The 16,494-nt window shown below is 38.9% G+C and overlaps 2 protein-coding genes across 2 annotated transcripts in view; both read right to left on the bottom strand.

Annotated features, from left to right (window-relative positions):
* LOC137971274 (uncharacterized) overlaps positions 1 to 3,654 on the bottom strand; it is a 4,359-nt gene extending 705 nt beyond the window's left edge. Inside the window, exons 1-2 of the mRNA XM_068818071.1 lie at positions 1,042 to 3,654; positions 1 to 453 (exon numbers count right to left, since the gene is read on the bottom strand). The exon at positions 1 to 453 is cut by the window's left edge and continues 705 nt beyond it. Coding sequence (XP_068674172.1) covers positions 2,922 to 3,602 — 681 coding nt within the window. The 5' untranslated portion in view covers positions 3,603 to 3,654 and the 3' untranslated portion in view covers positions 1 to 453; positions 1,042 to 2,921. The remainder of the gene's footprint in view (positions 454 to 1,041) is intronic.
* Positions 3,655 to 8,935: 5,281 nt separating this feature from the next.
* Positions 8,936 to 10,504, bottom strand: LOC137970948 (melanocyte-stimulating hormone receptor-like). Its single transcript, XM_068817619.1, has one exon. The coding sequence runs from the start codon at positions 10,356 to 10,358 to the stop codon at positions 9,312 to 9,314; it is 1,047 nt and encodes a 348-aa protein (XP_068673720.1). The 5' UTR covers positions 10,359 to 10,504; the 3' UTR covers positions 8,936 to 9,311.
* Between the last annotated feature and the right edge of the window lie 5,990 nt (positions 10,505 to 16,494).

The raw sequence follows: 16,494 nt of genomic DNA, 5'->3' as shown, positions 1-16,494 counted from the left end.
CTCTTCCAAATTTTCATTTCTAGTAGATGATTGTACTATCTCAAATACTGTGTGAGGAATTTTTCTTTTGTCTTCGGAGACTGATTTTATGGCACTTCTTATGCCCAAATTAAGTATGAGAAGAAAATTTTGACTTTAATGCGGGATATCTCCTTCAATTCTTAACATATCAAAAATTCCTCACACAGTATTGGAGTGCATTCATCTATGACTAAGATGCAACAAAGTGTGGTTGTTTTCGCAATAAAGTGAAGGGGCAGGAGCTTCTGCAGCAGACTCGGTCATTCTGAGTTTGAGGCCTCAAAACTAAAAGGCAATATAAATGCCAAAAAAGTAAACTTTATTCAAATAATTCAATTTATTAGCTTTAATATGATATATATAGTTCGACCCTATACAAAAAATAGCGGCACGACAATTTTATTTTTCTGCAGGCGCCTCATTTTCCTTACCCTGCGAGCAGAGGCCCTTCGATCTTCCTAGATAAGTCGGGAAGAGGAAGGAACCTCTGCCAGCCGCCTCGACTTTCTTTGATTTGCCGCTCATCCAAAGAAATGGATGAGTCAGTCCAGTTTCAACTTGCCAAACCTGTTTTTTTTATTTGTGCGCATGATCAATCGCCACGCGTCATCGATATTTTTTAAATTTACAACAGCGTGACAATTTTTAAACTGTCTAAATTCCCATGAGAATTTTTCCGTATGTCGGTTACAGAAGCTAGTTTACCAGAATTGAGAAACCTATTAATTTTTTCAGTAAAAATTAAAATGGCAATTTAAAAACTTGAACTATCTTGAGGAAATGATTCCTTGGTTGTCGTGTGTTTGCCAGAGTTGTTCGAAAATATCCGTTACTGTTTGTTTTGGTTTTGTGGTTTTGCGGTTACTAGTCAGGCGTGACTGACTCCCGAATACGTTACGTTTGAATTTTTAACGCATGCTCAACACGAAATGTCGAGGCGGCTGGCAGAGGTTCCTTCCTCTTCCCGACTTATCTAGGAAGATCGAAGGGCCTCTGCTCGCAGGGTACATTTTCCTTTACCGAGACCTTAACCAGGTCATTGCTTGATACAGGAATAGTAGGAACACAACAATTGAATCCACTTGATGAAATTATGCTTTATTTACACTGAATTTTAGGTTTCTCTGTGGAAATTTTAATCAGATTTCATCTTTTCTCTTTTCAATAAAAGAAATTGAAATGATTACTTGAAGTAGTTGTACTTTAAAGTACTGGTACCCCTAACCCCAAAATATTTTTTTCGCTTAAATGAATCTTTGCACCTGTTCGAGACACATTGCGATCATTTTTTTCCTTTTTCTAACAAATCCTGCTATTTTATAGGCTTCAAAAGTTGCAAAAATCCAAGCATCTTTTGTTTACGACCAAGTCAGAAGGGGAGTGAGTCTATTCCTGATGTGACGTCACAATCTACTTTGCATGCATTTTTACAAAGAGTTAATGCAATGTAAATCAGTTTTTGACGTCACATCAGGAATAGACCCACTCCCCTTCTGACTCGGTCGTGAACAAAAGATGCTTGGATTTTTGCAACTTTCGAAGCCTATAAAATGGCCGCAATGTGTTTCAAACAGGTGCAAAGATTCATTTTCGCGAAAAAAATTTTTGTGGGGTTAGGAGCACTTTAATTAATGTACCTTTTACTTTATATGGATACATGTACTTAAAACTGGGCTTTTGAAGAAGAGCCACTCAATATCTTTGTAACATGCAGAGGAAGCTGCTTTGCAATCAGCTCTGTTCACAGATACATGTACAGTGCAAGGCAGTGCAAACTTGAATAAGTAAAGACACATGCATTGCACTAATATGTCACAAACTTTTTGTTGCCATTTATCAAACTGGAAAGTTCAAGGAACAGGTCTAATAACAGGTAGTTTACAGTTTACTGACTTGACTCTTACATAAGATTGCGGGAGCAAAGTTAGGAGTAACTTAACTGCAGAATACCCAACCTCAATTGTGTTCTTGTAGCCGCACTGTTTGAACACAGGCAACATTAACTCTTAATTCTTATCCTCAGTTAACGTAACGATTTGTTGGGTTTATATGGGAAACATGCACAATGTGCAGTAAAAGTAAGTTTATTTTACTTATTTTCATCACTGTCAGCTAAGAATAGCTGATTTTTTTCAGCATTTCACGTTTCCCATAAAAACCCAACAAATCGTTATGTTGACTGAGCAATAGATCTTTTTACCGATACGGCGGCCATTTTGATTTCTATTGTTTCGAATAGCCATTATGGGATGCTCATATGTATTTGCCCCCTGGGCATCCCATAATGTCTTTCGAAACAATAGAAATCAAAATGGCTGCCATATTGGATTATGAGTTTGGGTCACCTGTGGTTCGAAGAACAAGGCATACAGCACCATTCATATGGAAATAAAAGGCAGGCTCTCCTGCAGTTTAGAACAAAGCAAGTTGTTCTAACACGGTGGGCCTAATTTGCAGGTTGCGGGTTGCAGGTCATTGTTTCACCAATACAGAAAGTATCCTAAACATTCTTTAAAGCTAACGTTAGGTCTAATTAGGCCTAAACAAAAGTTTTTAGGCCTAAGGTTAGCTTTTAAGAATGGTTAGGATACTTGTTGTTTTGGTGAAACAATGACCTGCAGATTAGACCCGTCGGTTCTAACATAACTAAAAAAATGAAAGGCTTGCATGAAGAGAAAGCTCTCAGCAGCCTCATTTGCCATCCAAGGAGTAACTGTCTTTATGAACCCCTACTTTACTCACAAACCACTCAACATTGATCTTTCTGTACATGCATACTTCAACATCTTTGTCTAAAAAAGCAATAAAACGCTTTGGTCCTCAATCCATTCACAGTGAGTATATAAACGGCAACCTAAAAACAATGATTAAAAAATAAAACGGAAGCTGTAAACAACTGGCTAAACTTGTCGTATTCTCTTACATGGATCGTACTTCTCCCATAGGGCATCAAATTCATCTGAAAAAGCTCTGACAATGTCTTCATCACTTGTGATCACAACGTTCTCCCGATTTCCTGTGACAGCTTGTTTTGTCCAATTAAATGAGCCATTTAAAATTTGTTTTCGATCAATGACAGCAAATTTGTGATGCATGAAGAACGAAGAAAGATCATGTCGTACTTGAATCCCTTCTCTCCTAAATTTTTCGATCTGAGAACCAGTCGATCCCATCTGTTCATTATCAGTCAAAATTCGAACAACGACGCCATTATTGTGGAGTAAGACAACAGCATCAGCAAGCTCTCGACAATTGATTGTGAACACGCAAACATCGAGAGTTTGTTTGGCCTCCAAAAGTACTTTTATCAGCTTGCTCAAAGAGGTGTCTTCGTGTGCAAATTGGCAATTTCGTCGATTACAGGTTCCCTCCAGTAGTAGCTGTCTACATGCAAGATGTCTGTCTGGAAAGAAAAGTACTCTGGGAACCGTTTGCCTCATCAACTTTTTCCTTGGAGAGGCTTCCACACCTTTCTCACAAACTCTCTTAATAAACACATAAGTTGTGTGAGCAATGATTCCAATTATCCACGAGAATCGGATAATCCTTGAAAACTCGAAACACGGTCGTACACCGGCCATCTTGGTTATCGCTTTGACGTTATGTAGGTGTAATATTGAGTCGACATACTTCCCAACAGCCACTGTTTTCCTCGCCTCAACCTCCCTTCGGGCGTGCAGGCCTTTCACCTGGACGTGGAATAGCTTTTACGGAGATTCATATTATTGTCAAACACCAGCTAAAATGCTATTTTAAAAATATCGTTATTATCCTTGTAGCTTCAAAATGCCAGACATACCGTTCTTAATCATCACTACACGCATTCTCAGTCCGTAGTATAAAGGTCAGTGGAAAGCACCCTAATTTCCAGGTTAGGAAAGTTGTTGCTGACCCCACAAACATCCCAGCATTGCTTTCTGGGACTCTTACATTAGCCTTTCTCTGCCAGCAGAGGTTTCTTCTTTTGCGTTCGCTGGATGGAGAGTCGAGACCACTGCCGCCCTTGTCACACGACGGCCATATTGTCCCGGGAGACCAAAAGCTTTGTTTTACCACGCCAAGCCTCACCCCCATGGTTTCCACTGGGAGGCTTGGCGTGGTAAAACAAAGCTTTTTTGGTCTCCCGGGACAATATGGCCGCCGTGTTACAAGGGCGAATGGGGCGAAACTCACTGTGTTGAGCATGCGAGGCGGTTACTAAGAGACCGAATCTTCACGTGATACTTCGCAGGTTGTGTCAATCGCGTCCCAGGAGTCCGCTTTTCTTTATTGGTCATCACCAAGAACACGGACTCTGGCCTGCTTCCATGGCAAGACGTCCTTATATCACGGATTTCCGGATAGTCTATGCAAGCTCGGAAATCTGAAACAACAGTGGTTGTCAACGGTTACAAAAATTGATCTTCACTACGACTTCGCATAAATTGGAAGTGGCCAGAGTCTGTGTTCTTGGTGCTGGCCAAAAGAAAAGCGGACTTTGCGCGCGAACGAGAGTGATGTTGTGTGGGCACCCTTTATCAACATTGACAGGGGGGAGGGGGGCACAGGCGTGTTTACACGGTCTTGGTTAAATAGGCCTTATTCACGATGGCCGCCATGTTGGTTTTCAAATTGTGATGCAAATTAGCCATGTGTTATGCTGGGGGGCAAACATTGGAAAAAAAGCAAATTGCTGAAAATCGGCTCGTCGAAATATTGAAATAACATTGCAAAAAGTCCATTTTAGTATTTAGAGCTAAGTACCTTTTATAAGAATTTTATATCTTTTGATTGTCTTTGACTTTTTGACTTTCTACTTCGTTTTTCGTTTTCACTAAAAAAACGTCGAAGTAACTTGTATAATGATTGCATTTTACTGCTTAGGTAATAAACATTCAATGAACCTGAAACAAATCATCTGTGTAGCTAAGATGTTCGTTATAACCTCTCAAACTTGTGTTGTTTGCCCCCTCAGAAGTGTGTCGCTAATTTGCATGATAATAGCAAATCCAACATGGCGGCTATCGTAAAGAAGGTCTATTAAGAAAGGGCTGCCTGATGCCTGTGAAGTCATCATGTGCTGTGAACTGTCCCAACACTTGAGACCAGGATTGTATGTAAAAACGGATTCAATCACGGCGGGTCTAATTTGCAGGTCGCAGGTCGCAGGTTGCGGGTCATTGTTTCACCAATACAGAAAGTTTCCTAAACATTCTTAAAAGCTAACCTTAGGCCTAATTAGGCCTAAACAAACGTTTTTAGGCCTAAGGTTAGCTTTTATGAATGTTTAGGATACTTTCTGTATTAGTGAAACAATGACCTGCAACCCGCGACCTGCGACCTGCAAATTAGACCCGCCGATTCAATCACGAATGTGCGAGAAACAGTGGGCTCAAGTCACAGTCAGCGAACATATCACGGAGCATTCGTTTTTAACAGTGGCATCCAAGGTCGTGGAGGGCAGTTCAAAGTGAGTTCCGACCCATGGCTTAGGTCTCTTTTCGCATACTCGTCAGCCCAGCGAACGCAAATCAAGGAGACCTTTACCAGCAGGGAAACTAGCCTCTCAGATCCATAGCTATAATACCAGACTTGCGACTAATTTAAAACTCTGAGAAACAATTCCCTTAGAATTAAACAAACTATCTTATAACCATTTTTATAAACAATACAAATTGTACCTTCTAAATGCTCGATCTCTCTCTTAAGTGAAGTCTGCCCATATGCTGTTAATCTTATTAATACGTACAATAAATTGATGTTTTTATATAGGGAATTAAGAATATCTGTTTGCAAACATTGCTTTTGTTATTCAAATGTGTCAACCACAGGAACAAAAGACCTTTTGTCTCGACAGCCAATGACAATAGATGACGTCAACGATATCTTCCCTATATTACGTACTAATAGCAGCTATCGCCAAGTGCCAACGACGTAGTCAATATAACATCCATGTTAACAACTCAATGGTCACAAAAAGCAACACAAACGGCTCTCGCGGCCCGAAATTTACAACCGCGGCCGATAAGAACACGAATGCTGGTTCAGTGTCCCATGTTAAAACAGCTTGGTTGGGACACTCCTGAACAACGCAGACTTTCGTACAAGTTATTACACCTTTGCTGTTCATTTAAGCAAAATATACATTCATTTACGTCAACAGCTGAAACTATTAACGCGAACGAACTTTCAATAACACTATTTGCATATGTATTAACATTCAATAGCATAAACGGATAAACAATTACACCTTTGGACAATCACAGGTAACAAGTATACTTTCAATCTTGCGCAATGGTTAATCATTAACGCCATTAGAAAATCAATTGCATAGTATGACAATCAATGGTGTATTAGAGACATACAATAATGCAATTTGCATAGAGACGCACAATCAACTGCACCTTCATACAATCGTTTAATCGAAATGGTCAATCATTAACGTGAACTGACAAACGTTGGTATTTTTCGAATAAACAATAGGAAGAAAAAAACATTCATTAGTGTCATTCAATCGTAGTTATATGTAAAAAAAAATTAAAATACTGAACAAAAATACAAGAGTATGTACATTATCATTTACATTTTGTTATTTTTTGCACAATCTTTTGCTGAAGCAGTTATAAAATGAAGAGCATTTTACACGTACAGTACTGTAACAAACAGAGTACGCTATATGAACAAGTACAGTATATGTACATGTAGACTGTTCAAGTAAGATCCTGTTTCTTGGCGGCATGAGTTTCTTCGGTTCTTCCTCTGTCCAATGCGTCTCCATGTACTGTACTTGTACTGTACCTGTACTGTACCTTTTAATTAATATAAGCTAACATTAAAAAATAAAAACAAATTACCTTCTGAAAGCAGAGATGTGAGCGAGTAAAGTTGCAAAACCAGGAAAAATGAGGAGGTTGCAAGATCAGCATTTTCAAATGCTAAAAGATGGCTTGCTTCAGTTTCCGAAGAAAAAGATCAAGATTTTGGAATGTGTGAAATTGAAGCAACAGGATGTGTCTCTCTGAAGAGTTGATCACTGCAATTGATATAAAATGTAATTTACCTCACAAATAAATGCAAATCAGGAAACTCGAAACTAAACATTTCGAGGGCTTTTTTCTCAAAAACTACTCATACGACCACACCTTAACATTTCAGGATTTCCTTAGCGAGAAAAAAAAATCATCTATAGGAATAAATAGTTAAATCTGTCAGACAGGTTTTTCGCAAATGGAAAAAAAAACGACAATTTTCGTCTATTTTGATATTAACTGAAAAACCGTCAGATAAATCATTTTAAAGAAATGTTAACAATTTCGTCTTCATATTGTTTACTAATTCCCAAAAATTTAACGCTGGTCGTACGGCTTGTTTTGAGAAAAAGGCCTCTGAAATGTCTAGTTTCCAGTCCCCCTTCCAGGAGCTCGGTCATTATATTTAGCATTTCCCCGTGATTTGCATTTATTTGTTAGGTAAAATTACATTTTACATCCATTGCAGGGACTAACACTTCAGAAGAGACAACCTGTTGCTTTAATTTCACATATTTCAAAATCTTGATCTTTGTTTTCGGAAAACTGTAGTAAATACTGGATCAAAATAATCCAAAAGCTATGGTTGGCATATTGATAAAAAAAAAATGGCGAAGGTGACGTAATTGATATATTCGCTATCAATAATTGTCTCGTTAAAAACCGGTTAGCAGACTTCGGGGTGAACGTAGACCACAAATCGTATGATTTATCTCGATCTTTACTGTAGCGATTCAATGATAGGTTTTATTCGATTTCTGTGGCGATATCCAACTGAATTAATTCCGAATTGCACAGATACTGGTTAGCAACAAATATTCTTCCTGACAATTTCTCCTTTCACAACACGTTCCCGACTACAACTGACGGATGGCTCAAAAGCATATAATTTTGAACACCTATCATTGAATTCTGTCAAGCAAAAACTCAATTAATTAAAGAAATCAAAGTTCAAATCATTATTAAATGAAATGTCTTTTAACTCTCATTAGGCTGCAACGCCCATTTAATCAATGAAACAATAATTTTGTCAGGAAATCGAGAGTATTGTATGCAAGGTTTTATTTCAGAAAATATAATTCTTGGAAAGATTGAGGCTTGAGCAGCAACCACGTTTTAAAGTAAGACATAGCTTGACGCTACTCTCCTTTGAAGATAAAAAATTCAATGTGCAAAGTTCCGTATCATGACTCAACTACGACTGTGCTCCGGTATGGTGTCTTCATCAGGGAAGGTCTAAAGCTGCCGCGGGTTTGACTCAAAGAAAACACCCTTTTGCGAATGTTCTTCTGGTAAACGGTTCCTAAATTCATTTTAAATTGTAATTATTCATGTTTCAACTGTGTATCTTGATAACTATGTAATTAATTAGTAATTAACTGATTTCCTATTTTGTATGTACTTTGTGATTTTAACAGCATTTTATTTAATAATATAAGTTCAATAACAAAGACAGGACTTGTTTTAAAAAGGTGGCCCGCCTAGAATAGCTTCGTTAATTGCTGGTCGCCTAGGACTGTGATGATAGAGTGGTTTTCAATTGTGCGTCGAAAGTAATTAGCAAATTGCTTTGGTTTATGATTAGTTCATTCAGTGATTGGTTTAAAGTTCTCGCGCCACTTTTTCAACCAATCAGAAGTGAAACCAAAACCAATCGTGGCTCTCGCGTGCACATTTTCCCGCGCTTTGTGTCGGCCACGTGTAATTACTTCGAGTTTTTAATTGGTTACGACACTCAATGTAAAATCGCTCTTTTGCATTGCTAATAAACAAATAAATTGAATTGAATTGAATTGAATGACCACGGCAATTCCGGCTCAGTTGGAGTCAATACAATATCAGTAACGAGTTTTTACTTTGTAAAGTGAAACATTTTTATTTCTTGAAACTCGTGAACCCAACACAGATATTTAATTTAGCTTGAATTGTTTATTTACTTTTTATTGTGATACTTGCATGAAATGTATATATCATTGATTGTACAGTATCGTGTTTGCCCAAATAAGCGAATGACAAACCGCACTTCCTGTATCCAGCGGGCGACAATACAATATTTCAAATTATTTCCCAAGATATTGATTCCCAATTAACTCGGTTGTCAACACAGTGCTTCAATACACAGAAGTCTACAAACTTACTGAGTTGAATTAATCGATAAATCAATATCTTTGATCATTTTGAATTTTTGATTGCCGAGGGTTGTAACAATTGGTCAGGTAATGTTGTATGCCGCCATGCTCTCAGGTCTCTCAGCCACACCAAGAAAATTTTGACAGCCAAAAGCTACACAGCCACGTTTTCAGGTGGTCTGGGCAGCAAAAGTTTAACCTGCCTTTTATTCGAAGAAAATGCGACCTTATTTAGCTGGATCACAGAGTCACGGCGACCCTTGCATCCGCACAAAACTTGAAGGACTGTTTGCTTCACTTCTGATATTCTCCAACAGTAAATCAAAGGATTAAGCGAACTGTTCAAATAAACCATGGTTAAGCCGACACTAAACAAAACAGAGGTAGAAGTATTCCATCCGGATATGATCACTGCAAGTTTATGGCATAAGTAAGGAAGAAACGACACCAAAAAGGCGCAAAATAAATAAAACATACTGACAACAGATTTTTTGTAACGAGAAAAGTTCATTTCGTTCGTTTTTCTTTTGCATTTCAAAGGATTGATATGTCCTCCCATCTTGCATGCATGTTTTCTCAGGGCAAGGTATATCTTGAAGTAAGATAGAAAGGCAACAAGGAAACAAACTGGAATATAAATGATGCTGAATATGCTGTACACGTCTTGATTTTTTTTCCATGATCTAGCCCACAAGCCGCCTGAGACCCATATCAAAGCAAGAACAACCAGAGTCCTTTTTAGCGTGATAGTTGCTTGATATTTGATTCGAAGGTGTAAAGCGAGTAGACGGTCCACGCTTATGGCTGTCATTGTTAGAAAGGAAACAGCGGAAAGATGGCTGCCTACAATATGAGCGATAATTCCTGCTGTACAGGCCTCGTCTTCAAGACGGTTTTGAATCTTTGCCCATCTGTACACGATGAAGAGCGGCTGAACAATTGCACCAACCCCCAGATCGGAGAGAGCTAGGCTGCAAAGCAACGCCTTGGATGTTGAATTCAGCGAAGTAGCTTTGTATAAAGCGTAAAAAACAATGATGTTGGCAAACACGGCTACAAAGCTAAAGACAGCGTTAACAAGACAAAGAATTGAATCTGACAGAGAAAGTATATCAACATCTGCATTGCTGAAGAAAATCTCTAAATCACTGCAAGACGTCTTTACGTGTAAGCTTGCATTCCCAATATTCTGCTGTGTCATGGTAATTCTAAAATCTTCGTCTCTGCCAATACAAATCACCACCGACTCCAAGGAAGTCAAGGAAGACCCGCTTGTTCTAAGTTCGTTCTGCTTTTTCAAATTAAACCTGAGTTCTCAGTGTTTGTGAGAGAAGTTCATCTGCCTACGTATTGCAGCGCTTCAAGCAATACTGATCCCAAAACTTGACGTTTCTTTGTTTTATAAACCGCAAATGACGTAGAAAACTGATAGACAACAATACTGCACGCTATTGATTTTTTAATTTGGTTTAACAGAGACACCGCCTTATCGGCTAATGACTAGACATTAAAATATTCGTTAGAAATAAAAGAGAGAGAATCATTACTAGGAGGGAAATATGTATCTCTTCTTATCCAAATTTGGAATTTTTTTATTTGCTCTCGTGGATGCCGTGAATTTAAGAGTTGTTGGAAGTTTTTCCGTCTTATCAGAATCCCCAGTGGTCTTTTTTCTCAATTGCAGCCGCGGGGACAATTGAAGATTGAGCAAGATTAATATCAGCATTATACACTCGGTCAGTCATCAGTAATGATTTCTCAACCTTACAGCTGAGTCAGTTTGAGGTAAAAGAAAAACAGAATGTCTTCGACTAGGAGTTTGTGTGAGAGGATTCTCTAGTTTTTTAACTTTCTAACTTATCACAAGAGTGATCACTTGTGAATAGGATCGCTAAGTGTGTTTCTTTGCAAATTATATGCAAATGTGAATTCTGATAATTTTCAATATTTCGGAGTGAAAATCTTCCAGCCGATCGCAGCTATTTTTCACACTTTGAATCCATTTTAGTTTTCAGCCGACTAATCGCGTTTTGTTCTAAAGGGAAAGCTCCACTATTTGTTTTAGCTTTTTAGTCATAACATACACTTTGTATATCAAAATTCTGAGAGAGACAAGGATGGTGAAACTAATTCGAATATTATCCCACTCCTATTCAATTTTATGATAACCGTATGGGGTTTTCCAAAAATATTAACTACAGTCGTATCATATCAACAAGATGAAACTTCCTGTTACTGATGAAAGCCACTGTTTGCAATATGTAACACGGCGTTTCTGAAGTATTTTCGCGTAGCCACCGAACCAAAAATTTAAAGGGCCACTGTCATGCTAAATTTGCTGTTTTTAGGTCAAAACCGGGTAAAAATCTAAATTAGTACTTTAACTCACAGGTACAACATTCCTGGCAGATATGAAATATATTTATTGCACAAAAAGATATTGGCCAGTTTTCTTACGTTTCAATCCATTTCCATCTTTCCATCCATGGATGCAAATAATTAACAATTATCCTGCGAAATCGCGCGGAATATCGCCTGATACTTAGCCAACGTAGCCGTAGGCCGAGTTGGCTAAAATCAGGCGATATTCTGCAAGAATTTGGTTTTATCAACGGAGTTGATAATGTAAATTGGCCACCGTACAGAGATTCTGAAAGCTGACGTTTCGAGCGTTAGCCCTTCGTCAGAGCGAATCGAGGAATTAAGGGTTACGTGTAGTTTTTATAGTAGAGTAGGAGCTACGCTATTGGTGGTAACATGGCAACGTGAAAAATAGGAATATATTAGTTAAATGAAAAGCGTTCGTTAATACCGTGAGGATTAAGGGTGCCGATTTGGAAAATGAACTTTTGTTCTGGATTCTTGCGGCTTTCCGTCGTACCTAGATGTAGGGAAAGGCCGCAGATAGCCATGTGTTTTTTGGAGTGGTTAGGGAGATTAAAATGACGAGCGACTGGCTTAGATGCATCTTTGTCATTCTTCTCAACATCGCGAAGGTGTTCGCGGAATCGGTCACCTGGTCGTCTACCTGTCTCGCCAATGTAAAATTAATTGCATAACGTACAGGTTATGCAATAGATGACATTTGCGGAGGTACATGTGAAACGATCGGTGATCTTAACAGATCGCTTAGGTCCCGATATCTTGCTAGTGTTAACAATGAAAAGACAAGTTTTGCATCGTGAGCGCGCGCATTTGAAAGTGCCAGGTTGCTCGTTAGTTTTGAGCGCGCTTCTAACTAAAAAGTTGCCTACGTTTTTGTCGCGTTTGAATGCAATAAGTGGAGGTTGCGAAAATATTCTACCAGTGTCGGGATCATTTTGGAGTAATTTAAAATTATTGAGAATGATGCTTTTGACTGCGTGATTATGAGGATGGAAAGTGAGGGTGAATGGAATTCTGTCATTCTTATCTTTTTGTGACGTTTGTAGTGATGACTGTCGATCAAATTGTTGGGCGCGATGATGGCCCGCTTTGACCACAGAGACAGGATAGCCACGTTTTTCGAAGAACTGGCACATCTCCTCTGATTTGCTGGAAAAATCGGAGTCATCACTGCATAGACGTCGAAGTCTAAGAAATTGAGAATAAGGAATGGAGTTCTTGACATGTGATGGATGTGACGATGAATACAACAAATAACTGTGAGAATCTGTAGGTTTGTAGTGCACACTGGTACATAGCACGTTGCCACTAATAGAAACTTTGATATCTAGGAAAGCCAATGAAGTTTCCGAAATTTCCCAGGTATATTTAAGAGCCGGATGAAAAGAGTTGACGGAGGTTATAAAATGATCAAGTTATTCTCTGCTGGATGAAATAGCGCCGATACAATCGTCGATGTAGCGGCCGTAGAGTTCAGGTTTGGGGCCGTTGTACTGATTCAAAAATTGGTGTTCAACATATCCTACAAAAAGATTCGCATAGCTATACACCATTAATTTGTTTGTAATAGTTGCCGGCGAATGAAAAACAATTAAGCGTTAAAACTAGTTCGGCAAGGCGGAGGAGCGTTTGCGAGCTTGGTTCTTTGATAGTGCGTTGATCGAAAAAGTGTTTAAGTGCTTGAAGACCTTCGCTATTGGGAATGACTGTGTACAAAGATGTAATGTCCATGGTGAAAATAAGTTTGTCTTGGCCGGAGAAATTGAAATCGCGGAAAATTTTTAGTGCGTGTGTACTGTCTTGAATGTATGATGGCAAAGATTTGACGATTGGCGTCATAATCCTGTCTAAGTAGCTAGAAATGAGTTCGGTGGGGCAACTACAGGCAGAAACGATAGGGCGACCTGGGTTGTTAGGTTTGTGAATTTTAGGCAAGAAGTAAATGCACGAAGTTCTAGGGGTGTTGATGATGAGATTAGTGGCAGTGTCCGGTAATTCTTGATTAACTATGAGATTCTGAATGGTGTCTTTGACAAGTTTTTGATTTTTGGAAGTGAGATCTTTGTGGATTTTGGCATAAAACGAGGTATCCGAAAGTTGCCGCAAAGCTTCTTTTTGGTAAAGGTCGGACCGCCAAACAACTACCGCGCCGCCTTTGTCGGCCGATTTGACAACTATGTCGTTGCGTTTACTAAGATTTTTAAGCGCCGCCCACTCTTCCGAGGAAAGGTTGGAAAATTTAGTGTTACGATTGAATTTAAGTTTGTGAATGTCGTGACGGCACCAAGGAGCTACGCCAGGAAATCGTAAGTTATCTTTTTCCTTTTCCCACAGTTAGCAGCAACTTAGCTTTCCGTTTAGCCACTCTCATTTTCGCCAAAACTAGGTTTTGTAGTCACATCAATTTCATCGGCCGTTGCCTCAATTCTAAAGTCATTCCTAAAGGTTTTCGCTCAAACTTTCATGCGTCTACATTCTCTCACTCGAATCAATATCTTCACCAAATTCGATGCGCGCAAAATTCTTTTTCACGTAATATTATGAGGATCACAATTAGAGCCATGTGCCAAAAACGAAACGTACTTGACAAACAAATTCTTCAGTGCCGCTCCGAACTTTCCAAAATCTGTCCAGCAGTTTTATTACAATCGATTCGCCCTAAAATCCGAGAACTTAATTCTGGACTGTTTGACCATTTACTCCAAACCAAGACTCTAAAACTTCAACAATTAATAGGTCCGCAAATTACCGACGACACTACATTGCATAGCCATAATACCGCAGTTACAATTCCAGAAAATCTTCCGCTTACTGTCTCAGAGAAATCTGTTCTCAGTAAGCGCCAAAATTTTGTCCCTATTACCAAACGCACCAACGAATTTTCTATTAAGCAAGATGTTGAAAAATTCCTTCGCCGCGTTCAGTTAAAAGCGTTTTTTCATGACAAAGAGGACGATTCGGACACTTCTAACAAGGATATTTTTGAAACACTTCAAGTTCCCAAATCTAAATGGACTCCCCCAGAGGGACAATTTGCCTCTTTAGATTTTTTCACCAAAAAATGCCGTCACGACATTTACAAACTTAATTTTCCAACCTTTCCTCGGGAGAGTGGGCGGCGCTTAAAAATCTTAGTAAACGCAACGACGTAGTTGTCAAATCGGCCGACAAAGGCGGCGCGGTAGTTGTTTGGCGGTCCGACCTTTACCAAAAAGAAGCTTTGCGGCAACTTTCGGATACCTCGTTTTATGCCAAAATCCACAAAGATCTCACTTCCAAAAATCAAAAACTTGTCAAAGACACCATTCAGAATCTCATAGTTAATCAAGAATTACCGGCCACTGCCACTAATCTCATCATCAACACCCCTAGAACTTCGTGCATTTACTTCTTGCCTAAAATTCACAAACCTAACAACCCAGGTCGCCCTATCGTTTCTGCCTGTAGTTGCCCCACCGAACTCATTTCTAACTACTTAGACAGGATTATGACGCCAATCGTCAAATCTTTGCCATCATACATTCAAGACAGTACACACGCACTAAAAATTTTCCGCGATTTCAATTTCTCCGGCCAAGACAAACTTATTTTCACCATGGACATTACATCTTTGTACACAGTCATTCCCAATAGCGAAGGTCTTCAAGCACTTAAACACTTTTTCGATCAACGCACTATCAAAGAACCAAGCTCGCAAACGCTCCTCCGCCTTGCCGAACTAGTTTTAACGCTTAATTGTTTTTCATTCGCCGGCAACTATTACAAACAAATTAATGGTGTATAGCTATGCGAATCTTTTTGTAGGATATGTTGAACACCAATTTTTGAATCAGTACAACGGCCCCAAACCTGAACTCTACGGCCGCTACATCGACGATTGTATCGGCGCTATTTCATCCAGCAGAGAATAACTTGATCATTTTATAACCTCCGTCAACTCTTTTCATCCGGCTCTTAAATATACCTGGGAAATTTCGGAAACTTCATTGGCTTTCCTAGATATCAAAGTTTCTATTAGTGGCAACGTGCTATGTACCAGTGTGCACTACAAACCTACAGATTCTCACAGTTATTTGTTGTATTCATCGTCACATCCATCACATGTCAAGAACTCCATTCCTTATTCTCAATTTCTTAGACTTCGACGTCTATGCAGTGATGACTCCGATTTTTCCAGCAAATCAGAGGAGATGTGCCAGTTCTTCGAAAAACGTGGCTATCCTGTCTCTGTGGTCAAAGCGGGCCATCATCGCGCCCAACAATTTGATCGACAGTCATCACTACAAACGTCACAAAAAGATAAGAATGACAAAATTCCATTCACCCTCACTTTCCATCCTCATAATCACGCAGTCGGAAGCATCATTCTCAATAATTTTAAATTACTCCAAAATGATCCCGACACTGGTAGAATATTTTCGCAACCTCCACTTGTTTCATTAAATGAAAAGCGTTCGGCACCCTTAATCCTCACGGTATTAACGAACGCTTTTCATTTAACTAATATATTCCTATTTTTCACGTTGCCTTGTTACCACCAATAGCGTAGCTCCTACTCTACTATAAAAACTACACGTAACCCATAATCCCTCGATTCGCTCTGACGAAGGGCTAACGCTCGAAACGTCAGCTTTTAGAATCTCTGTACGGTGGCCAATTTACTTTATCAACTCCGTTGATAAACCAAATTTTTGTATATTCACTAACAACTGAGGGCTTCTCGAGCCCCAAATGCATTTCCTTTCCGTCATATTCAATGCAGTTGTAACGTCTATAAGTATTTCTTTTATCCAAGTTCAATACTAGCCTGGAATAAGTTACCTGTAACTACTGATATTTATCCCTTCATTAATAGTATAATGCCTATAATAAGTTCCATGATTAGGTTATTATAATATTAAATTTTAGTGTAGATAGAATCTTGTTAATAGTAATTTTATATTGTAGATATC

This window comes from Montipora foliosa, chromosome 9 (genome assembly GCF_036669935.1).
Source record: "Montipora foliosa isolate CH-2021 chromosome 9, ASM3666993v2, whole genome shotgun sequence".
NCBI classification, from domain to species: Eukaryota; Metazoa; Cnidaria; class Anthozoa; order Scleractinia; family Acroporidae; genus Montipora; species Montipora foliosa.
The sequence above is the reverse complement of the archived record's forward strand: the minus strand, read 5'-3'. Positions and strand labels throughout refer to the sequence as shown.